Here is a 22744-nt window from a genome sequence, read left to right as displayed (position 1 = left end):
ATCATGTCGGAAGGTATGTGTTTTAGTCCAAAATAATGGCCTAAACCATTAAATGTTTTGATTTAAGCGTGCAGAAACATTGATTAAAAATGAAATAATCCATATACGACTTTTCTAAAACTAAACACGATAATAGACGGAACCATTCGACCTGATCCTGTAACGGATAAACCGTCGAACGAGGATACTAGTGAGCTAGATGAGTCAAAGCCAAACGAGGTAAGTTCAACTATTTACATTTACTGTAGCCTTGGATCGTCTCAATTGAAACAGCCGAATATGCAAATGCAAATTTGATGAATGAATCTTCTGTTTCATCTTCAACATTTAATGGCCGATTCTAAAAAGAGTAATGAAAAAAGCCGTTTCATGTTATCCAATTTTGTTTACATTCCGTACAATTTGATGCTTCAACCTAATTAAGAGAGACAAAATGTTTACAATTTGGTTGCTAATAAAATCCTAAGCATTTCGATTTGTATGTGTGTGTGTGTCCCGTGCTAATCGCAAGCTTTGTATTGTGTTTCATAACAACACTTACATTGACCTTGTCAACGATTCTAAATCCATTTATTGCGCTTTCAATGTAACTGCAATGATTCGTTTCATCAAATGAGCTCAGAGATTTTCGATGCGATATAAATGGATTTATGAGTAGTAGAAGAAAGAAAGTAATTTGCGTTCAATGCAAATGGAAGATTTCAGACACACAAAACATAATAAAAATGCAAAAGGGGTGTATTGAGTGGTGTACAGCGGTATTGTTGCAATTTCCTAATGTAACAATTTTAATTTTTTTCCCTTAGGAACCGGTGTTAGGCCTAAAAATCCTAAGTGGTCCGGTACCTGAGACATTAGATGCGAATCATCATCAATACTACGTTCGAATTAAGGTGAAAACCGGTCTGATCTCGGAACTTCTCTGTTCAGGTTTTATGATTTCTCACACACATGTATGTATAAATTTTTATTATATTGTGCATTTTTAATTGATTTTTTTCAAATTTTTTTTATCTTTCTCTAAAAATAATGAAAATAATTTTCACTGCAGATACTTTCGTCTGCACATTGTTTCAGCGAAATGCAAACAGCGAAAATATATTTTAAGGATATGATTCATAGCACAATAAAGACTGAAAATTTGATATGCCATGAAGGTTTCCGCACAAAAGAAAAAATACACGATATTTGCCTTATAAACCTCCCTACCACTGTGTCCCTCCAACCATTAAAATTGGGCCACTATTATCGTGAACTCCCTGGTACTGGATTCACAATTGGGATTCAGAGCGGCGATTTCTCTCCTACCAGATCGTTTTATCTTTATATGATGGCAGTCCCAACAGAAAGATTTATATCAAGAAGATGCCAAGTCAAAATCAACACTTTTTGCAATATACTTGAAACCGAAAAAATCCGAACAACGCGTGGAGACTCCGGTAAGTGAAGCTAATCAAGCTGTAATATACTATACACATATTTTTCAAACTTTTAAATTTTTCTTCCAGGAAGTCCGCTTTATCATACTGTAAATGGGGTAGGAATTTTGAGTTATAGGGATAAGAATTATGCAGTGTACACAATCATAGAACGCTATTTTGATTGGATACAAGATAAATACCCTGGATCGATGGACCAACTGGTAGCCGGCGACGAAAATTAATGCATATTATGTAGTTCGTAAGAGTATTTTGTATGTATTAGCAATGGATAGAACTTTAGTTCTTTTTTTTTCATTTTAAAAATTATCTATTTCTTTATTCGATTATTATGAGTTTATGATTTAATGCAAAATTTCTTATTTTAGCTAAAAATGAGTTTTGTATTACTATGAATAGTTAGAACTTTGCTCAATAAAATCATTTAGTGTTTGAGTTTAGGCTTATCAACAAAACTCTTGGTGTTTTACTTCTAGTAGTATGTTTGACTCCTGATATATTTCAAAATGTACATATATGTATGTAGATCGTATACACAGTTTCTCTAGATCTGTCGATACATTTTTTTTTGAATAAATCGATTACATCTCAAGTTGAATTCGGTTTTAACATTTTCTGGTGACGTAGCAAATGAAGAGAATCAGCAATTGTTATTAAAATCGTTTATTTCTCTTTAAACTCTCGTTTACATTTTCCGTATAAGTTGTAATGAGTCAATTTCTTTTCTATCTCGTTAAAAACTAACTGATTGAGACGTTTACAAAAGACCTTGCATTTCACGCATGAATTGCATGTAGGCATCGTCCTTGGTTGTTCCCTTATTTGCCGTGCTTTCACTTTGCTGTTGTCGACTGTATTCATTGATGAATGACTTTGGTTTCTGAACCTTTTTATCCTCGCGTTTCACTCGTAATGCAGATGGCACGAACCGTGTCACGTCAGCGCTTAGATTACGAATTTGCGGCTTAGCTGTGATTGTTGTCATTCCCTTTGTATCTTTTGGCGGCTGTTGCATCATATTCTATATTGAGATGAATGAAAATACGAAAAATTTGATTAAAACAGGGAATAATGATTAAATAGAAATGATGTGGGAGTGGATGCATGGGTACTCAGAGGTGTTTTTTTTTTTCTTGTATTGAATAGTCATGACAACAGAAAACATACTTGTTGTTGTTGTGGTGGATGCTGTGGACCAAATTTGTTATGATGTGGATGCATTAGTCGGTTTGGAGGTGCACCAGGTGGTGGACCAGGTGGCATACGGAAGCGAGGCATCATATTTGGACCAGCTGAAAAGGCAAACATTCATTCATTATGTGCAATTCAAGTGATGCGATAAACGAAGCAAGAAGCTAATCAATATCTCACCAGGTGGCATACGCATTCCAAGTGCTTGTAAACCAGGTCGCATGGGAGGCGGTCGGAACATCATTTGTGGCATACCTTTCAAAAGAAAATCGATTATTTATTTATTTTAGATTTTGTGCTGTTGATTTTGGATAAACTTATTTTGCTTAACAGAAAATGAAAATTAAACTAAAAAGAAACAGAATCCATACCCATTGGTGGTGGTGGTGGTCTTGGCATTTTGTTGTGCATCATTGGCGGTGGCATTGGTGGCGCTGGTACCGCGGAAATATTAGGAATAGCAGCGGGATTTTCTTTTCGCAATGCATGCCCGGCACTATGTTCATTGTCTTGTTTTCTCTCTTGTGCACTGACATTTGTTTCGGTCGCACCCTGTTTTGCTTCATCGTTATCTCTCAATCTTTCTCTGTCTCTGCGCCTGTCTCTCAAATCGTCATCACTTCTGCTATCGCCATCGCTACGGTGTCTGTCACTTTGTCTCGATGATTGTCGATCATCTGATTGACTGTGCACGTTTTCCAATTCCTTCATGAAATCATCATACTTCTGGCCAGCTATCGCTAGCATTCGTTGCTGCACTGACGTCGGTTTCGGAACATCGACTTCGTCTTCACTGTCACTGTTTTGGTCACTTGATTGATTCGAACTTCGATCTAACGAATACCGTCTAGACGATGACTTGTATCGCTTGGAAACCGGTGACTTTCGTCCCCGATCACTGTCATCACTCTCGTAGTCTGAATCTAATTCACGCATTGACAACAAATCTGGCGGCGGTCCTGGTGGGCAACCAGGAGGATCTTTTCGTTTCGGTTCGCTAGCAGCAGTTTTCTCTTCAGCCACTGCCTTTTGATGGGCAGCAATAGCATTCTGTATACTAGGTGGAATCGGCACGCCACCGGTTGGAATTTGTGGAGGAAAACTGGGTGGCATAGGCACAGATCCGAATTGAAGTTGCGGTTGTGATACTGGAGCTGTTGGTGGTTTTTCGCTCATGTCTGGCAATGGAATATCTTCGATTTGAACGGTTTGAGCAGTTCGTACACTCTCAAAGTACTGAACACGCTTGTTACGACGTCGTTCATATTCCACTTCTTTGCGTTTTAACTCGGCCCATAGCTCCGGATCATCATTGTGCTTAAAAGAATTATTCAAAAATTAATTCCGGAAAAGAGCAAGACAACTCAATAATTCGCTTACATATAATCGCATAACACGGTCAAACGTTTCCTTCAATTTCTTTCGCTTTTCACGCAGAACCTTTTCGTTCAATGGTGATGGTTGTAATACATTGTATTCTGTAAATTAAACAAATGCAAACACTTTATTTGAATGAAACAAATGAAAAGACGGCGAGCATTGTACGAACCCATTTCATCGATTTTCTCCATTTCTTCGATCAATTGTGCCGGGTCTTTTCCTTTCAGCACAGCCGCTCTCACCATTTGACGTTGCTTTTTATTCTTTTTCAATTCCTTTTTTCGGGCTTCTTTTCGAGCCTGATCCGTTGGATTCATGTATTTACCACTTTTAGTGGTATTTATTGAACGGCGACCCATATTGAATTTCCGTTTAAATCACTGTCCCTTTTAAAATTTAGAATTTTTAGATAGAAAGAAAGAAACAAGCAATGTTTCTGATGTAGACAGCTTAGTTTAGTATCTGTCACTCGCTTGATATACATAAAGTGTCACATTTCATACGTTGCAATGGAGGCTTCCGATAGGGATTGCTTTTGTTGTTGATTGTGTCAAATATTGACATTTCACGGTATATATCGACGCCGGGATTGAGTATCAACAAAGTTGTTTTCGTGTACACATTAGTTTTCTTGAAATTGGAAAATAATGGATCAACTGCATACAGCATTGGGTTCTTTGAAATTACTTCGAACCAGCGTTGGTCAAATATTTGAAACACTTGGTGGCGGAATTCGTATCGAACATGGAGAAGAACATGGTGAAAATAAATTCTTGCACGAGCTACAAGAACTTCTTACGCTGACCAATACACATTTGAGGTTGGTTGCTTTGTAAAACCATTTTCTTTCGCATTTTTCCATTTTCTAATCTATAATTTCAATTTTAAAGGGATCTAGAATCGACCATAAACAGTCTCAGCACACCTCCAGCGCCACTTACACTCGGAAACACTTCATTTTTGACGCAAGAATTATCACAAGATCGGCAAGCACTCTATTCACAACTGGTCAATAGCTACAAATGGATCGACAAGGTAAAAATCTTTGCTTTAAATATTCGGTTACGGTTATTTGTTGGTGCGAGATTTATGGTTTCATACGGAATCAACACCGTTTGATAGGTACATGAGTATGGATCGATTGCTAGCACAGTGTTGCATTCGAATTCGCTGAAGCGGTCATTCAACAACAACTCCAATAAACGAAGAAGACCTTTGGTTTCCTGTCACAATATTCCTCCAACGTAAGTAGATCCAATCTTATCTGAATTGCAAAATACGCAGAGAAATGCGCGATAATAAAATGCTATTGACTTTTTCAGACATTTTGAAAATGTTTTAACCAGCAATTGTTTGAGTGACATGACCATTAACATTACTCGCCCTCATGCTAGGAATGCCATTGTTTATGTAAGAATTTTTTTTTTGCAATTAATCAATTAAATGAATTGCGCATTTGAATTTACAAAACTTTGTACCATTATACTTAGATCACATTGGGTCGTGTGCTGAAAGCCGCTCTGATCTTCAAAGGAATCATGATCGAATGGGTTACGGTCAAAGGGTACGATGAGACATTTGACGATGATTTATGGGCCGAATCAAGGCATCAAGTCTTCCGTAAAGTGCAAGATCATACACATTCAGCAATGCTTCACTTCTACAGCCCAACATTGCCCGACTTGGCTGTAAAATTCTTCATGGTGCGTCAACATATATATCCATTCATTTCCAAAATCGAAACTAATCCCAATTTTATTCAATTTTAGGCTTGGTTACATAGCTACATCAAACTCTTCAGCGAACCATGTAAAAAATGTGGAAAACATCTTCTCAACTCTTATCCACCGACATGGCGCGATTTCCGCATATTGGATTCAGCATTTCACGAAGAATGCAAATAATCCAATGAAAAAAAAAACGATTCAACAAAACTGGAGCCTGAAATATTAATGAAACTTATATTTGAACAATATTGAGGTCATAATAAAGAAAAATATTCTTGAAACAAAATAAATGAAACAAAAGAAAAACTGCAATTAAGTTCAACGTTTTTTTTTTCTATAAATATCTGGCTAGAATGAGGGATTGTCTATAGAGAAAGAGAGCTGCACAGAACAGCGTACATACAGTTGTCCCTGTTATGCTCATTGTCGCAAACAGCGATAGCGTATGCTCTGTACCTGTCATTTCGACACACACACACACACACTGATGCAGTGCAGAGCATACACACATATAGTAGAAATGCGCGCATCGCAAACTCATAAAAGTCACAAAGCAATGCTTTTTCTTGATATTTTGGTTTTTTCATTCACGCTATTCTCATATCCGTACGCCGAGTTTTCGAATGTTAAAAGACGAGAAAGAAATGGATAACAAAAACTAGCAACTAACATATTGAAAGTTTCTTTTTATTTCGGTGTATGCGATAAAACCAAATGCTCGCTCACATGTTTTCATTCGGTTCGTGACGCTATTTATTTTCTACAGCGAGATATCCGAGAAAAGAGTAGAAATAAAAGAAGAAAGACAGAAAAAAAAACACTTTATTGCGGATGAGAAAAGGCTGAAAAGAACAATAATGAATTTCACTGCAAACACGTAAAATAGCTACTGTGAATGTGTGCTATGTTGCAAATATCTCGTGACATAAAATATGAATCAAAAAATTGGGTGAATGTAGAAACGAGTAAAAGAAATCATGTCAAAACTGCTGCATCAATTACTGAAATATTAGACGAACGACGGCAAAAATAATTTTGTGTGTGCTGGCAAAACAGAGTGATTGTTTTAAGATCGAATTCATTAAAGATGGTGACAAAAAGGAAAATCAAACAGCAAGTGAAATGTGCTGATTACTATTTGACAGTGGGAAGATAGCAAAATAGTTTTGCATAAAGTTGTTGACGTGAAATGTAAAATTGAATTAGCACCGAATTGGAAACAAATCGACGAACATGGGCCATGTTGTGAATGTGTGATGTGATTTCTCGTACATTGAGGCAATGGATATTGACTGTGAGAAATGTGCAAATTGTTTGAGGATTTCGCGTGTGATTTGATCTATAGAATCAATCATGATGACCTCACATAAATAATAATAGTTTTACCAGTTCCAACTGCAAATGTCGTGTACTTTACAATTTCGATGCAAAATATTAAGAAAAAAACATCTCCTAAAACTAGGCAACAACAAAATAACAATTTGAATGAAAATAAACAGAACAAGCCGTTGAAAAAGAAGAAAAACTTCCGAAAAAATTGAGACTTATTGTGGATTCAATTGTGTATTAATTACATTGGAATGTGATTTGGCACTGTGGTCAGAAACTAAATGAATCACAAACATTTTGATGGAATTGTGTGCCACCATTGATCGATTACGTGGTATTGAACGCAAGCGTGCGACATTATTGCAAAGGAATACTCATTGAAAAACCTATAACGAAAACAATTACTATACAAATAAAATCAATGTTTGAATCGTCGTCGTAGAATCCGGTTAGTTGTTTGGATAATTTATGAGAAATGTTTACGGGTTTCGTGCAAAGTGGATGAATTGTGAAAAAAGAAACGAAAATAAAAGAAAAAAAAAATATTATTTATTAAGTACATCAATGTTCCCATCGGCTCGAATGGCACGTCGACTCAATTCGGTGGCGCTATGCGTCATCGTTGTTTTATGTATTCTATTAATCTATGCCAGTAACCGAATTTCGTTGTCTCCATTCTCATCGGCACCACCCGACGAATTTATGCGCACCATCAAACTACATAATTCCCATCGACAGTATCATCAACAGAATTATGCAAACAGCAATAATCATAATAGTAATTACAATGCAATCGACAGTGCTAACCGGCATAGTGCAAAATATAATCATATCATGCATCCGCACAATACCGAACAACGTTCACAGCGTAAATACATTGGTGGTTTCCAAACATCTGAGTCGGCAACGGCTGCCACAACCACATTTATCAATACAACGGTGAGAATTGAAGACATTATTGATGCACAACGCCAGAGAATCGCATCAAAAATGAAAGATTTTGAATATACTGAACAAATGATTGGGCTGTCTGCCTTAACCCCGGAAACGAATGGACAGCCGCTGCAAAGTGGTAAGCTATCGATTTTAATAAAATTTGTGACCTTTGCCATAAACAGTCTATTATTATTAGTTTGACATGTGGTAATTGCTCTTGATTCGCTGGCATTCTCACACTCACAAATGTCGATTATTTTTGCGAAATAATCAGATCACATTGATTTAAACTGAAAACATTTCGAACATTTTTGATGTGCCATTTCGAATGAATGTAGGTGAGAAAAAGTGTGCCACGCCAATACTAGCGTAAATTAATTTCTGTTCATTTTCAAACTATTCTGTGGAGCAATTTGGAAGAAGAAATTTTTTCGTTTCTACGTTACTGTTACGTGATTGAAAACATTCGCAACATTTTAATCAAAATAAAATGATGTGAATATTTTCTGCAATTTATTTTTCATTCACATTCTTTAAATGGAAACTTTCTTTATTTTGATTGAAATTGCATTGGAATTTGATTGTAAAAAATTTAAAACAAAAAACGATTTCTTTTCCATTTTAGTAATTTTATCGACATGGAGATCGGGTTCGACGTTTTTGGGAGATATTATGAACGCGATGCCTGGAAATTATTACCATTATGAGCCGTTATTGTACTACGATATTGTGCAGATACGCGGCCCGCCTGAATCAACCGAAGCACTCAGCACTCTCCGTCAATTGCTTAAATGCAATTATACCGGTCTCGAACACTACCTTGAATATGGGCAAGGGCATCATTTTCTCTTCACGCACAATACACGACTGTGGAAAAATTGTCACCTCTATCCGCAGTTTTGTTTTGACCCGAATTTTCTAAATCCGTTCTGTCGACTGTTCCCATTTCAAAGTATGAAAGTGGTTCGGCTTCGTGCCGAACTGTCGGAAACATTGTTAATCGATCCGTTATTAAATGTGAGAGTCCTGTTATTGGTACGTGATCCGCGCGGTACCATTCAATCGCGAAAGCACCGCGACTGGTGCCCTGGTCAACCAGACTGTGATAATCCTGCAATATTATGCAATGACATGGTATCTGATTACAAAGCGGCCGAAGTCTTAACAAAGAAATATCCGCTACGATTTAAAGCAATACGATATGAAGATCTGTCTCTGGATCCATTCAAAGCGACAAAGGAGATCCTCTCCTTTTATGGACTGCCATTCGATGCGGAAATCGAAGAGTTTTTGGACTCACACACTCGAACGGACATTGGCGGAGTGAGTTCAACGTTCCGAGACTCGAGGACCGCACCATTTCATTGGATGCGCGATTTGAGTTTCTATGAAATCGATCAAATTCAAAAGCATTGCACCCAAGCAATGTCTTTGTGGGGCTATAAAAAAGTCGACGATGAAGACTCGCTGTCCGGCACAATTTTCAATCCCTTACTAAAATTCCCATTTTCCTCTGCCACCGTTGCTGAATCCGCCGCCGCAGTCGCCACGCGAAATGAGCAGCGAAGTGATAGAAACAGTAAATGAAATGGCTAGAAAGAGAAGAATAAAGAAAAACCGACGAACAATACTAGAAAAGCGCACAAATGCAAACGCAGTCAATGGAAAATCTCATGCAATTTACACGGACAAAAGCACACATTAAAAATATTATTATTTATGCAGAAACATGCTTCCAATCAAATCAAAGCATTTTATTAACTAGCCACTGTTGAAATAATACACACAAATAACAAAAAATGGGTTTCTTTTATAGTTCCGAAAAAAATTGGTACCATTTTTTTTACTTCTTTTAGATTTTGATCCATTCCAATGCCCAAATTTCAAATCATTTCCGCTATATAAGCGTAAACAGTGTGAAAAGAAAAGAATGTGTGTGAGAGAGCATGAGAGCATGACAGAGGAATAAATATTGCACCGCATATGATTAAAACACCACTCACAGACCAGTGATATTACAATGGCAATGTAGGATAGATTTATTAGAATGCACTTGCACTTACCACAAAATCGAATTTGATAAACGACATCGCAATTTTAAATATAGGTATAATTTTACGTCCCATTAGAATCCCACTTTACTATGAATGACTCCCTTTCCCCTCTTTTTGTTGTTTCATTTTATAATGATTATTTATTACGACTGTAATTTAAAAAAAGAATCAACGACGAACCGAACGGATTTTGAAGTGAAAAATCGTAGGTGAACGAAGAATGCATAGAAATGTAACACAGATTTGGTAGATTATCATAAAAAATGATCATTATTATGAATAGTGCCTAATAATTAAAGTAAAAGTACCGTGCAAGGCTTTATAATCATCCAAATGAACGATGGAAAATAATTTATTTATATGAATAAAAAAAAAAGAAGCAAAATAGAACAAAACAAACCATTGAAAATAAAATCACACAACGCTAACTGATTTTTAAATTCATTTCTTTTTCTTTATTTCTGAATCGTTTTTTCTCTTTGTTTCAGTAATTTAGCAGTAAAAAGTAAGAAGCTGTTATAAACAGACGAAGTCCGACATATCCACATGACCTGAACGATAGATATGCACGCAAATTTCCGTTCTACACCATTAAATCTTGTTCATTTCTCGTCGCTACTAGATTCCTCTTCTTCTTCTTCTTCACTTGACGCATTCAGCCATTCAATGAGTTTGATTAATGAGTTTCGAATCCATTCTTTATCATCATCGAGCTCATTATGCCATGACAAAATACTTTCCTCCGTTATAATCTCCTTGTCGTATAGGAAGTGAATGATTTGTGCGATTTTCGATTTTAACGTTTCATTTTGATGGCAACTCTCCTGCAGAAAGAGAAAAAAAAACACAAACGAAAACACGATAAATCACAGTCATTGCCCTACACATAATAACGTGTGAACAAGTGTGCAACTAAGCACAGAAAACAAATAGAAACAAACCTCGATGGCTTTTAAACAATCTATCATGGCATCACTTCCACGAATGTAGTTTTTGAGAACACCATGTAGCTGCGCAAATATCTGATTGAAGGCTGTCAAAACATTGCCATTGGCTTCTTTAATTGGATACAAGTTGAGTAACGCTTTAACTACATAGAAATTTACTTCAGATAATGACATATTGTAAGCGTAACGCGATGAATTGATCTCAAGTATCAAATAGTCTGGCTTGGTTTTGTCTTTGTAACCACGTTCCAGCGAATCGATTACTTCCGTTAGGAAAACTGCCAATTAAAAAGATATTTGTAAGTATTCAATTGACACAATTCTGTGTGAATTTTTTTTATTTCAAACATAAAGTGGAACTCACTGTTGGCATCGTCAGGTACAGGAGTGAGTCGATTCGATTGCGATCCATCGCTACTTGAACTGTAAATGCTACTTTCGTATTCGTATGTCATATCGGTCATATGTAGGTTATTTTGTTCAATACAAACACTTTCATCGTCCGAGTCAACATCAGCACCCCTTGCTACGTTCATATTCTCGCTAAGCTGCATACTGTAAGCATGCTCACTAATTTTTTTATAGGTTGCTGGAAATGAAATGACATGAAATTTGATTAGTCCTACGAAAATGATTGGAGATAAGCAGAAAAATCGATAATTGTATCAACAATTCAATTTCAGATCGAAATAAGAACGGAATAACAAAGTAAGTTTGTTTGACAAATTACCCTCATCATACTCGTCGGTGCCCGATTTTGCAACAATAAATTCTTTGGCGATTATACTTTCTGGTGGAATAACGCATCCATGTCCAATGACAGTTCCATTCGAGATGGCTGATTTGTCTTGGATTTTCGTATTCTTGCCAACTACGCAATTTTTGAGTACGCATTTGTCTCCAATTTCAACATTATCGAAAACAAATGCATTTTCCAATACACAATTCCGTCCGATTTTACAATTTTTTCCGAAAACCGCGTTAATGAGTTCGGTGCCTTCTTTGACTGCACAGTGGTCATTGATGACGACATTTTCACGCGCTATAGCACTATTGGCTAGCTGCACTGTTTTACTTCGGTAAACATTGTTTCGCAAGAACATGTAGTTTTGATGTAAACTACAAATACCCATGTCAGGCACGAGTGGATATGCCCATCGGTTGATAATATCGTGACTAGAGCGAATAAAAAGAAATTAAGGTAAACGTGTGTGATACATGTGTGACGAATTTTCGGAAGAAACTATAAACATTTTGAATAAGAAAACTCACCTTACAATTCGGTACATTTGCCAATCCTTCACTTTTGCCGCATATTGTTCACTCGGCAATTCGGACACATAAATTGTGCTGGCCAAAATCTCTTCATTGATTAAAAGTCCTCGGATGAAATCATCTCGTGTTTCAAAATCAAAGTTATCCGCAAACAATGATAGCACCGATGGAGCGCAGATGGCAATATCTGGATCGCTCAGATCATGCCGAAGTTCAACATCGGAGTTTTCGGTGAAAATTTCCAATGGAAGAATGCAATTTCGAGATGCTTTTTTATTTGATCTGACACGCTGATGGAACAACAGTCGCTTTGTTCGAGCATCATTCGCAATGATTACCTCTTGTCCGGTGGAAATGCCAGGGACACACTTTTTGAAGACAACTGTCATTGCGGTGCCCTCGTCAAAGGCACATCTTTTACTGTAAAAAAAAATTGATTTTGGAATTTAAATTTTTGGAAACAAAATTTTGACATTATTTAAATGATTCTAAATTGAAGCAGCTGGCATTTAGCTTACATATGCGTTTGAAGAATGCTAAACAGATTGGCATTGGTAACTGTATCAGCATTCAAGAGAATAAAGTGCTTGCGAAGCAGCCGCTTTGCGTACAAATCACGCAAGGCATCACCCAAACTATGACATCCATCCGATCCGACGACCTGCACTGTCATTTGAATTGACCAAGTACATCTTTCATCGAGTCGTTTCCTAAAGAAAAATGAAGAAGGTAAAGGTTAAGTTAAGATTTTCAAGCGATCATCTTGCTATTATTTTGAGGTATAGCTCGAATTTCGTCACATTTACAAATATAATGGAAAAAAGAGATCCATTCAGTGAACTGTTGGAAATATTCTTTGAAATTATCAACCTCTGGCCACATGATATTGGAGAAAAAAAATTACATCAACACTCACTTGATATGGGCTTTGATTTCATCTACGAAATTGGTTGCGAATAGAAAAACTTCCTCAACTTTTGAACGGTTCAGTGCTTCCAGGGCATAATCGATCATCGGCGTGTTAACTAGCGGTAAAAGTCCCTATGAAAAGAGATTATTGCATTAGAATTGACTACGTTTGCATCATCAGTCGTTTGGTCATCTACAGTAAATTTTCATAACAAATCAACTTACGATACTTCCTTCGTTGACGAAGGGTTGAAGGGTTTTGTCGTAGGCATCCGCAATCAGGACAGCCTGAATGGTTTCCTCTTTTTGCATCGTGTTCATAATTTTATTATGTGTTGTCAATATTTCCTTTCTGCTGAACAAGACACAGCTCACTTATATGCACATTTGGTTGATTGGGAAATGTCAATTGAAAGCAACTCAAGTTGCGATGTGTCAAAATGACTGGTTCACATTTCAAGTGTCAAATGCTTCGCCGGTAGATTTAAGATTTCACTCGTGGACCAAAAATAATTTTCCTTTCGTAAAATAAACTAAATTCAAAACATAAAAATGTGCATGTAAACGATTTCGATAATTTTCTTTGTTAATACTTGATATTGAAAACATTGTTTTCGTATAGTAAAATAATGTTTTGATTTTCTTATGCTGGTGGTACAACTGTGAACGAATGTTAAAGAAGGGCCAGGTATAAATATCAACAAGAGCGAGCACGTTGTCGCTTTATTTTTCTATTGTGTTTACTTCAACAATGGAACTGAAGCTGTACACGGGTTTCTACCATTGAAATGTGTGCGAATGTGTGAGTGAAAGTTGCACACCCGCAAGCCACTTTACGTTGTCGGTCTAACCTAACATTTTTATTTCCTCATTCAGCACCCAAAAAAAAAAATCCAACATGTATTTGTGTGTATTTGGTTAGTGTGATAGTTTATGTACAGCATCTCCGCATGAACGCAACGTGTATGCACAGACTTGAGTTTCAGTTTTTTCGCGATTTTCCCAGTGTATTGTTGGTTACAGTACACGTGAATTGGTCAAACAATTTAGAAAAGTAGAAAAAGGAGAGAAAAAATACAACAAGAACGCGACTCTAGTGTTCTATAAACACTAAATAAATTAGATCAAACCGTTTAACCAATTCATTACAGTAAATCGGCAATATTTAAGTTTGATATTTCATTTTGAACGTGTGTTATTGTGTGAATTTTGCGACCGTAAAATCTGATGCGTGTGCTGTGCACACGTGAAGATTAGACTATGAGGAAGTGACCCCACGATTAACATATTTTCCAGAATTAATTAAAAACCAATTTATCGGTTCAGTGCGTGATCCTGACAATATTTTCGAAAGAACAACACACATTTTTGGAAAAGAATTTTAGGTAAATTTCATAACCTGCGAAATATGCTGAGCACACAATGTGCGATCGAAAATTTGCATCGCTTGTTGACAAACGTGGTTATTATGAATTCCATTAAACATTAATTGTAATCGAACACTTTCGAAATTCGGTTCGAATTAGCAAATTTGACTTTTCAACCGAATCAACCATTCGGTATTTGGATTGATACGAATGTATAAATCGACGCCCTACTTCGACCAAAATACAAAATGTATGAGATGAGACAACCAACGTGTTGTCAAATGTGTCACAACATACAATATATGTGTACAATCGTATGTAGGATTATTTAGACTGAAAACAAGAAGTCTAAAATTTTCATCAAAATTGATTTGAACCATCTGTTGCATTTTGATGTACAATTCGTTTCGTTGGCTTCTTTTATCGATCACGTTCGCCAATCATCGTTGCACTGAAATGTAGCTCACATGAGATTAGCGAATATATTTACATAATTCGTTATTCAGAATAGCGTGCGTTACATATGTAAAGAAGAGTTTACATCGAACTATGTGACGTCGAACTGAAACGAGATTTTATCATTGATGCTTACTTTATAAATAAATCTGTTCTGATCTGTGTGGTGATCACTCATCACGGTATTGAGAAGAATTTGTCTGATTGACAGACCAATTCTAGTCAATGTCACACTGAAGTTTTGGCTTCGTTTCATTCACATAATAACATTATCATTTTCAACTTGTTTCTTTCTGCTTTTGCAAAAAAAAAAATTAGGTAGAAATCTTTCAATGGATGCTGGTACGTGCAGAGGCGTTCAATTCGGAAATTATGCTTACAACATGTCAGGAGTCACCACTGAACAACAATCTGAGTAAGTTTGAAACTGAAATATTCTAAGTGAATTTTCGCATTTTCCATGATTGAATACTCATTGAGTTGATTTTCCCTTTGCACAGATCGAAATCAAATGCGATACAAGGCGAAAATCATCTGGATAATTCCTACAATGGTATTGAATTTACCAACGAACACTATGATGACTATGAATTGCAAGTAAGTTGAGGAGTATTCCAAATTTGCATATGTGGTTAATGAGTAATTTTTTGCTTGACGCCACTGAAGAAGTCTATTTTATTCAATGTTATCCTTTGAATTTTGAATTTTTCAGGACGTTGAAATCATTGCAATCGATCCGGATAGTTTTTATTCGGAAACCACATCTAGCTCAGGATCATCGTCGGATTCGGAGTCGGAGTCTGGTGAAGATAATGAACAACATGAAGTACATGTGTCGACAAACACCCTGTTCCATGGAGCTCCGTTTGATGTGCAACAATCAAATGATGACTTTGATATCATAACATTGAATATCGACGAAGAATTTCCGATTGACCCACAGGTGGATGACATTTTATTCAAAAATGATCATCAATTCGATTTAGCCAGTTACATTGGCGGTGAAAGTAATTCGTTATTGTTGTCTCCAGTTAACGATTCATCGGCTCGACGCCGAATGATATCATTGAGTGACATTGGACACATCGAAAGCCATAACACACCCAATAAAATCGATTTATCAAACTCGTTACGAACGTCCGCCGTTCAACAAACAAACGCAACCCATGACAAAGTAGCCAAAACTCCGGCAGGCAATCGGCGAAAGAGGAAAAATCTATCACGCGAATTCATAAAAACTAGTGATAGCGAAGATGAGAAAGAGACTAGTACAATAAAAAACAGTATAAATAGCGTAGCTGAAAGTAGTAAACGTAACAAACGCAAAGTAGATGATCCCGTTTGGATTCCAAACGCTGACAAACGTGGTGCTAAAGCGCCAAAACAAACTGCCGTTAGCCATGTAAAACAGATTGTCGATCGCAAAGATTTAGTGGAAAATAAGAAAGCCACAAAAACTATTCCATCAGCTCATGGGAATAGTTTGAGGAATATGCTAAAGCAACAATTGCTCTCCGAACGTCCGATGAACAAGGGAAAATTACTCAAGACAATGTCTGTGCCAGCCGGCGCAACCGAAAAGCTGAACCAACCGAAAGTGGTTCAACATCCAATCAAACGTATGGGCGTTGGCCGCGGTAAAGACATTCAAATCACCGCCAAATATTATAATTGTAATGAAACGAGTGATAATTATGATGTACGTGATAAGAGTTGTAAGCAAGATAGGTTTCATCAAATTTATACGGATTCCGACACCTCCGAGTCTGAGTCTTCTTCGTCCGAAAGTTCAGAGTCTGATGATTCTGATATAGAAGTGAATAGTGAGCCAACTCCATCACCAAAAGAAATTCGCAAAGTGAAGCAAGATCCAGTCATTCAAGTCAATAGCAATAAGGAAAAACCACGAGAAAACCATTTCGAGAAAAAACCAAGTGCTGGAGAACTTGTGAACAAAAACGCCGGTAGTAACGTAAAAGTGAATATTACAAAGCCAACCATTATTGATAGCAACAGCCTGGACTCGACTGATTTCGCACGGGCGCTTGTTACAAATGCGAAGAAAGTGACCAAAGCTAAACCAACGGTGTCGAAAAAGAAGAGCAACTTGGAACAACAGAAACGCTTGATTCAATCGAATATGTTGTTGCAAAATCCAGCCAAGTTTAGAATATTCGCAGACGATAAGAATAAAATCGTTTCGAATGGAACAATGTCGATGCGTAAATCGAAGATAGGTTCAAATGTGTTGGCCGAACGTAAGCCGAAACCAGCTAACATTGTGCAAAAGTTACCCGCAATAGTTGAAAAAGTGTTTCAATGTGAAAAAGAAATCAAAACTGAGCAGATCAATGAAGAAATTATCGATGTTGTCAATGTTGTCGAAGTTAAAGATATCATCGATGTGCAAGAACAAGTGAAACCAGATGTTATGATTGTTGAAGAAAGTAAAGTTGAATCGAGTGCAAAGCGGAAATTGAATATCCAGGAATATTTGAAACGTAAGAGTTTGAAAACATCTCACAACAGTGGTGCCAGTATTAACGGAAGTTTCATTGTAAATATCAAAACGGAGAAAATTGGGAATGAAGCACCGATGGAATCAAACCAGAAAAAGAACGAAACAAATGAAGAAGCATCGCCAAATGATGTGTTTGTGGGAAATTCAATGTATGAAGAGATCATCATTGTTTCAATGGGATGCAACACCAATATATCAATTCCAGAGGCATCATTCATTCAACCGTCCGAGATGAAAGACGGCAAATCGGTCAAATCAAAAGTTTTACTATCGGATATTCAAACGTCAGTTGAAAAGGCCAATTCGAAAATTTCGAGTATGTCATTGATATCAAGTATACAAGATGTTATTTTGAAAAAAACTCACAGCATCGAACAAAACGACAAGAAAGACGTTACAGTAGGTGGAGATGAAGACGCCACGAATGGCAAAGACAAAGAAAAAGAAGTGCCAGAACATGGCGAGAACAAAGTTATCATGCATTTGCGTAAAGATCGAGTACGACCGACCAGAGTGTCAACGTCCATACAAACCGATCCCTATTTCCAATTCCCACCATTGGAAAAGCTCGTACCACTGTCCAAGAAGCAATCAATCATGACTGAGAAACGCATGGGTAGCATACCCAGAGATAATCGATCAAGCGAAATGCACTTTTTGCATACCGAAACTAAAAATAGAATACATCGCAACTATCGCGGGCCGAGCCATTTATCCGAGTCGAGTTATTATAGTGACGAAGACGACAAAAGCGTTCAGAGACGTTCACGGCATTCAGACTTTATGGAGCACAGCGCTGTTCGACACCGACGATCGCGTAGAGAATCAAGCCGATATTCATCGTCGAAATACGATAAATATATTAGTAGACATCGCACTATCAGCCGATCACTGTCGACCAGCAGTGATAATTCAACTACCTCAACCGATTCATCATCCTCATCGCAATCATCAAGTAGCTCAAGTACATACGTTTCTAGTGCATCGGTACGATCATTGAATAGCTACGGCGGTAGCTCATCGAAATCGTATTACGGTGACGATCATCAATATTACAGAATACGCACATTTTCAAACAATTCCCGACGCAGCAACTATCGACAAATGACATCGAAACGATCCAACTCACCAGGTCAGTAGAATTTAGACTCTGAAATATGGATCATATTCAAAACACATTCAATTCACACATAGCATCATAAATCAAATGTTTTTCTTTTGTTCGATTACAGAGGAACGAAGAATTGTTTACGTTGGACGCATTGAAGAGGAGACAACGAAAGAAGAGCTACGTCGAAAATTTTCGGTTTATGGTCAAGTGAAACAAGTGTCATTGCATTACAAAGAGTAAGTTCAACACATATTTTGAAGTCAACGCTCAAAATATTGAGACAAAATGTTCGTTTCTTATTCACAGTTCCAAGTTGAAATATGGATTTGTTACATTTGTACGTCCATGTGATGCATACACTGCCATCGATGACAGTCCAAAAAATTCAGCAATTTGTCATTATGACATCAGTTTCGGAGGCCGACGTGCCTTCTGTCGCGAAAAGTATTTTGATTTGGGTAAGTCATTTTTCTCTATTTATGATAAATATTCAATTGTCGAACAATCGTCACGAAATGAATTCATTACATTGCGTTGCATAATCCAAAACTAATCTTATCATTATGGTTTTTCCGCAGACAATTCTGGTCATGGATTCCGTGAAGATAAAACCAGTCCAATAAAGCAACAAACGAAGATCGATAATGATGATTCATTTGACGTGTTGCTACGCAAAGTGAAGGAGAAGATGCAAGAGAAAAAATAGTCACATTCGAAGTCGAAAAGAATAGTTAATTGCGATTGATGTATAGCTTTTTTCTAAGACATTCAATCGAAAAAAATGTTTTTTTTCCTTTTTTTATACTTGAACTTTTTTTTGTTATACCGGCGATTTTCAGAAAAAAAAAACAAATAAAACAACAAAAACTTTAAAGTTGGTACTCCGATTTAGTTTTTATTGGAACAAGTATTCTGGTTGTGTTTTTTCTTTATAAAAAAAGAGTTTCTTATTAACAGCGGCTTTTTATATATATATGTATATTATCCATCCACCTGCCTTTCACATCCATGCATCATTCACAGTATTAAGCAGAATCGTTTTAAAAATTTACACACAAAAAATATTTAAAAAAGAAAGTCTTTCATCCATCTCTGATCTCCATTGTTTTAATAAATATTTCTACTCCTATTACACATACGCGAATTGCAATTCATACGTACGGATGAACAATCCAATCAACAAATCACATACATTAAAACAATTTAGAGATTTCATTAAGAATGTTTTGGCGGAGCTTGCTGTGCAAGATTTGCTATTTTAAATGCATTTAAGATTCGTTATCACCATACGTTTAACCAACCCAAGAAAAAAAAAAGAAGATCATGTTTCGGCTATTTTTAGTCATCACGCGCCCAGCTCGGTCGTATTGTTTTGAAAACAAATTGATGATATGCATTGTTCACATCACACTGTTGTAGTGACATTTGATGCGTTTGCGGATGAACGGCCAAGCAACGTTTGTGCACGCGATGCAATAATGTTCTTGATTTCTCATCATATTGCCATGGACCATCGACCGTGCCGAGTCGACAGAATGCCAACTTAATTCCTTGTCGATCTGCTTCGACACATCTTTCACCTGAAAATATAAGAGTTAGGGATTTAGATCAAATTCAATTGTTTGATTTGCAACACAAGTAAGTTGATGAGATAAGCTTGAAAAAAAAAATGTGAAATGAAAAACCACTGACCAACGCCAAGCTGTCCAGCTGCATTCAATCGCATCAGCTGGTTATTGCCGTGACCGTGGCAGTGCTGCAGGCCCATTATTGAAGGAGGTTGTCTGCCCATTCCATCAATACCTATTAGAAAATGTTCATGTTGTTAGAATTTGAATCGTTGAGCCTCGATCAGTCTCTTTTTTCATTTATGTCATCACTTACACATCTCAGTAGCCACTGAACGTAGTTCACCCCAATGTAAATTGGCTGGAAGCTGTGGAAATTTATCGAATACATCATAGGCTACATTATCCATATACCATTGAAAGCTCTTGCACTGCAACTTCTCTTTCAATTCCAGCTGTCCTGTAATATCGCCCATGTCCAAGTAACGTGCCAATGGCTCGCGAGTATAAAAGTACTCCTTATATTTATCATCAAACCAAGTTTCAATCACACGTTTGTAATTGATTGTAATCAATGGTCCCTTTTTCTTGTCAGCCAATTTTCCAAAGTTGTATGGCATGAAACCACGATAGACATGGCCAACGCGGGAACAAGGTACCCTAATAAAGTGAATCAAAATAACAATAAATTATTTTATTCTTGCAAAATAGTTGCGTATAGAGAAAGGTCAAACTAAAGGTCCTACTTGCAACGTACCATTCGATACTGCCACCGCATTGCCAGATTTTGAAGCTCAATTCAAAGTTTTCACCGCCCCACACTAAAAGGCCAGCGTCGTAAGCTCCCAATTCCAAGAAATATTCGCGATTGATGGCAAACAAACCACCTGCGTGTGTTGGACTTTTGTATGGTTCACTATTGTATGTGCGTCGCTTTTGCTCTCGTGGAGGTACTTCATTTTCTTTGTAAAGCATTCCCCATTCGAAAATACTGTAAAAAAAAAAATAACGAGTAGCATTCAAATGATGTGTTCAAGTATACTTTTTTCCAATCAAACTCACCCACGATAGTGATGGCCATCACTGTAAACTGGTCGATATTCGAATGTCTTATGATCAATTCCATCGATAACTGGTACAGTCATAACAGTTCGATCTGCGTAAATTGGCCCGAGTAAAGGAGGTAGCCAGTTGGTGTTCACTTCACAATGTGCATCTAGGAATACAATAACTTCACCGGTCGCTTCACGAGCACCTCTTGATCGTGTGCGAATCAATCCTTCTCTTTCTGAATTTCGGATTAAACGCACTTTTCCATTGAATCGTTCCAAATAGTTTGTTAATTTGTCTTTTAAATCCTCTTTGTCGGAATAGTCATCTACCAGTAGGATTTCGTGTAAAATATGCTTTGGCGTTCGATTCAATACCGAATGAACCGTTCGCAATAGCACCGACCAACCTTCGTTGTGGAAAGTAAATTTATTACATTTTTCCAATCAAACTCACCCGAAAGTAAATTAATTTCCATATCAAACTCACCTTCGTTGTGGAACACAATAATGACACTTGTTGTTGGCAAATCATGTGCGTAATTCCAGTGCTTACATTCTTCTAAGCGAGTGTCTTTTACAGCGCGGTCCAATGAAATTTCATTGGAGCAGGCAATATTCATGCCATACTCCATTTCAGACTCTTCGGCAGCATTTCGTTTCTCCTCTGGCAAAATGTAAGGTTCACCATATTCTCCTGGACCCACTCGCTTTTCTTCGTGTTTTGGTTCATAATTGCCTAGCTCTGTGAAATCGAAGAAAAAAAATGTGTTACAATTAAAGTATTTTAGCATAAAGCATGGCTAATTCACCAAGAATGAATGCTACTACTTACCTCCTTTCGAAAAAACGGGTCGTTCTCTTGGTTTGTTGGCTGTAAACCGAGCTGATATCGCTTGTTGGGCTCGTGTATGTGCATTTGAATCCGAAAACAGGAAATAAAATACCACCAACACAATTATTGCACCTATACCTACTTTGAGAAATTGTATGCGTCCACGTCGCATGGTTCTTTGTTCAGTCTTTGTTCGATGTGTTTTTTTTTTCTTTTAGTTACAAATATACAAATTAATTCATACCACTAAACACACTAAATCTTGGCTTGAGATGACAATTTATGATTAATATCCGAAGATGTCATTATAATCTGTATGCAAATAATTGTGGGTTGAATGTGTCGACGTGTCTTGAGTTACCGCTCGCTTCAAATGTACATTCTAAATGCTAATCACCACTGTTATTGTGCATACGTCAAAGTGGTTCTCGAATTGTAGTAACCATCAACAACTTAGTTTCTCTTCAATTCACTTCACATTATCGTCAACAATGACAAATCCGAATGCAAGAAGAAGAAAAACAACGTATTAATATTGCCATTGCGATCTAGTACGTTCAACCGAAAGAAGGACCCAAAGAAAAGATGATGAAGAAAATAAACGCTAAATCATATTTTCTGAATAATCTTGCTGTATTCTTTATATATTT

The 22744-nt window shown here is 37.0% G+C and overlaps 6 protein-coding genes across 8 annotated transcripts; 3 read left to right on the top strand and 3 right to left on the bottom strand.

Moving 5' to 3' along the window:
* Positions 1–2086: 2086 nt before the first annotated feature.
* On the bottom strand, positions 2087–4480 carry LOC129569219 (WW domain-binding protein 11). Its single transcript, XM_055447870.1, has 6 exons — positions 4180–4480; positions 4011–4108; positions 3002–3947; positions 2811–2885; positions 2607–2731; positions 2087–2460 (listed from the first exon to the last, which is right to left on the bottom strand). Exons 1-6 carry the CDS (start codon positions 4367–4369, stop codon positions 2197–2199), a joined length of 1698 nt encoding a protein of 565 aa, XP_055303845.1. The 5' UTR covers positions 4370–4480; the 3' UTR covers positions 2087–2196.
* An 83-nt stretch (positions 4481–4563) lies between these two features.
* LOC129569225 (mediator of RNA polymerase II transcription subunit 27) lies at positions 4564–6053 on the top strand. The gene is made up of 6 exons (XM_055447879.1): positions 4564–4830; positions 4901–5045; positions 5133–5254; positions 5333–5420; positions 5501–5713; positions 5780–6053. The coding sequence occupies exons 1-6, from the start codon at positions 4658–4660 to the stop codon at positions 5912–5914; spliced, it is 876 nt and encodes a 291-aa protein (XP_055303854.1). The 5' UTR covers positions 4564–4657; the 3' UTR covers positions 5915–6053.
* Positions 6054–6212: 159 nt separating this feature from the next.
* On the top strand, positions 6213–10496 carry LOC129569221 (carbohydrate sulfotransferase 4-like). Its single transcript, XM_055447872.1, has 2 exons — positions 6213–8138; positions 8628–10496. The coding sequence occupies exons 1-2, from the start codon at positions 7535–7537 to the stop codon at positions 9587–9589; spliced, it is 1566 nt and encodes a 521-aa protein (XP_055303847.1). The 5' UTR covers positions 6213–7534; the 3' UTR covers positions 9590–10496.
* LOC129569217 (translation initiation factor eIF-2B subunit epsilon) lies at positions 10486–13861 on the bottom strand. Of its 2 annotated transcripts, XM_055447866.1 has the most exons (8): positions 13413–13861; positions 13195–13319; positions 12797–12988; positions 12276–12698; positions 11734–12179; positions 11368–11592; positions 10998–11281; positions 10486–10880 (listed from the first exon to the last, which is right to left on the bottom strand). In XM_055447866.1, the coding sequence occupies exons 1-8, from the start codon at positions 13506–13508 to the stop codon at positions 10659–10661; spliced, it is 2013 nt and encodes a 670-aa protein (XP_055303841.1). In that variant the 5' UTR covers positions 13509–13861; the 3' UTR covers positions 10486–10658. The 2 variants fall into 2 exon arrangements, with proteins under 2 accessions (XP_055303841.1, XP_055303842.1); XM_055447867.1 differs by lacking the exon at positions 13413–13861 and having other exon boundaries at positions 13183–13304.
* Positions 13862–13873: 12 nt separating this feature from the next.
* Positions 13874–19523, top strand: LOC129569214 (uncharacterized). Of its 2 annotated transcripts, none has more exons than XM_055447857.1 (7): positions 13874–14572; positions 15329–15425; positions 15511–15607; positions 15723–18663; positions 18764–18878; positions 18949–19100; positions 19221–19523. In XM_055447857.1, exons 2-7 carry the CDS (start codon positions 15343–15345, stop codon positions 19346–19348), a joined length of 3516 nt encoding a protein of 1171 aa, XP_055303832.1. In that variant the 5' UTR covers positions 13874–14572; positions 15329–15342; the 3' UTR covers positions 19349–19523. The 2 variants fall into 2 exon arrangements, with proteins under 2 accessions (XP_055303832.1, XP_055303833.1); XM_055447858.1 differs by having other exon boundaries at positions 13970–14572; positions 15333–15425.
* LOC129569218 (N-acetylgalactosaminyltransferase 7) lies at positions 19511–22620 on the bottom strand. The gene is made up of 7 exons (XM_055447868.1): positions 22095–22620; positions 21750–22004; positions 21273–21669; positions 20968–21201; positions 20527–20870; positions 20335–20445; positions 19511–20222 (listed from the first exon to the last, which is right to left on the bottom strand). The coding sequence occupies exons 1-7, from the start codon at positions 22264–22266 to the stop codon at positions 19981–19983; spliced, it is 1755 nt and encodes a 584-aa protein (XP_055303843.1). The 5' UTR covers positions 22267–22620; the 3' UTR covers positions 19511–19980.
* Between the last annotated feature and the right edge of the window lie 124 nt (positions 22621–22744).

The sequence above is a fragment of the Sitodiplosis mosellana genome, unplaced genomic scaffold, assembly GCF_009176505.1.
Source record: "Sitodiplosis mosellana isolate CC-2019 unplaced genomic scaffold, AAFC_SMos_1.0 Smas_scaffold_30, whole genome shotgun sequence".
NCBI lineage: Eukaryota > Metazoa > Arthropoda > Insecta > Diptera > Cecidomyiidae > Sitodiplosis > Sitodiplosis mosellana.
The sequence above is the reverse complement of the archived record's forward strand: the minus strand, read 5'-3'. Positions and strand labels throughout refer to the sequence as shown.

Coding starts and splice junctions, on each gene's coding strand:
- LOC129569219 (XM_055447870.1), bottom strand. CDS start 4,369: ATGGGTCGCCGTTCAATAAATACCACTAAAAGTGGTAAATACATGAAT. Junction 4,109..4,179: donor GGAGAAAATCGATGAAATGG/GTTCGTACAATG, acceptor TTTAATTTACAG/AATACAATGTATTACAACCA. Junction 3,948..4,010: donor ACCGTGTTATGCGATTATAT/GTAAGCGAATTA, acceptor AATTCTTTTAAG/CACAATGATGATCCGGAGCT.
- LOC129569225 (XM_055447879.1), top strand. CDS start 4,658: ATGGATCAACTGCATACAGCATTGGGTTCTTTGAAATTACTTCGAACC. Junction 4,831..4,900: donor CTGACCAATACACATTTGAG/GTTGGTTGCTTT, acceptor TCAATTTTAAAG/GGATCTAGAATCGACCATAA. Junction 5,714..5,779: donor TGGCTGTAAAATTCTTCATG/GTGCGTCAACAT, acceptor ATTCAATTTTAG/GCTTGGTTACATAGCTACAT.
- LOC129569221 (XM_055447872.1), top strand. CDS start 7,535: ATGAGAAATGTTTACGGGTTTCGTGCAAAGTGGATGAATTGTGAAAAA. Junction 8,139..8,627: donor TGGACAGCCGCTGCAAAGTG/GTAAGCTATCGA, acceptor TTTCCATTTTAG/TAATTTTATCGACATGGAGA.
- LOC129569217 (XM_055447866.1), bottom strand. CDS start 13,508: ATGAACACGATGCAAAAAGAGGAAACCATTCAGGCTGTCCTGATTGCG. Junction 12,989..13,194: donor GAAATCAAAGCCCATATCAA/GTGAGTGTTGAT, acceptor ATTTTTCTTTAG/GAAACGACTCGATGAAAGAT. Junction 10,881..10,997: donor ATTGTTTAAAAGCCATCGAG/GTTTGTTTCTAT, acceptor CTCTTTCTGCAG/GAGAGTTGCCATCAAAATGA.
- LOC129569214 (XM_055447857.1), top strand. CDS start 15,343: ATGGATGCTGGTACGTGCAGAGGCGTTCAATTCGGAAATTATGCTTAC. Junction 18,879..18,948: donor GTGTCATTGCATTACAAAGA/GTAAGTTCAACA, acceptor TCTTATTCACAG/TTCCAAGTTGAAATATGGAT. Junction 19,101..19,220: donor CGAAAAGTATTTTGATTTGG/GTAAGTCATTTT, acceptor GTTTTTCCGCAG/ACAATTCTGGTCATGGATTC.
- LOC129569218 (XM_055447868.1), bottom strand. CDS start 22,266: ATGCGACGTGGACGCATACAATTTCTCAAAGTAGGTATAGGTGCAATA. Junction 20,871..20,967: donor TGCGGTGGCAGTATCGAATG/GTACGTTGCAAG, acceptor TCACTTTATTAG/GGTACCTTGTTCCCGCGTTG. Junction 20,223..20,334: donor AGCTGGACAGCTTGGCGTTG/GTCAGTGGTTTT, acceptor TTATATTTTCAG/GTGAAAGATGTGTCGAAGCA.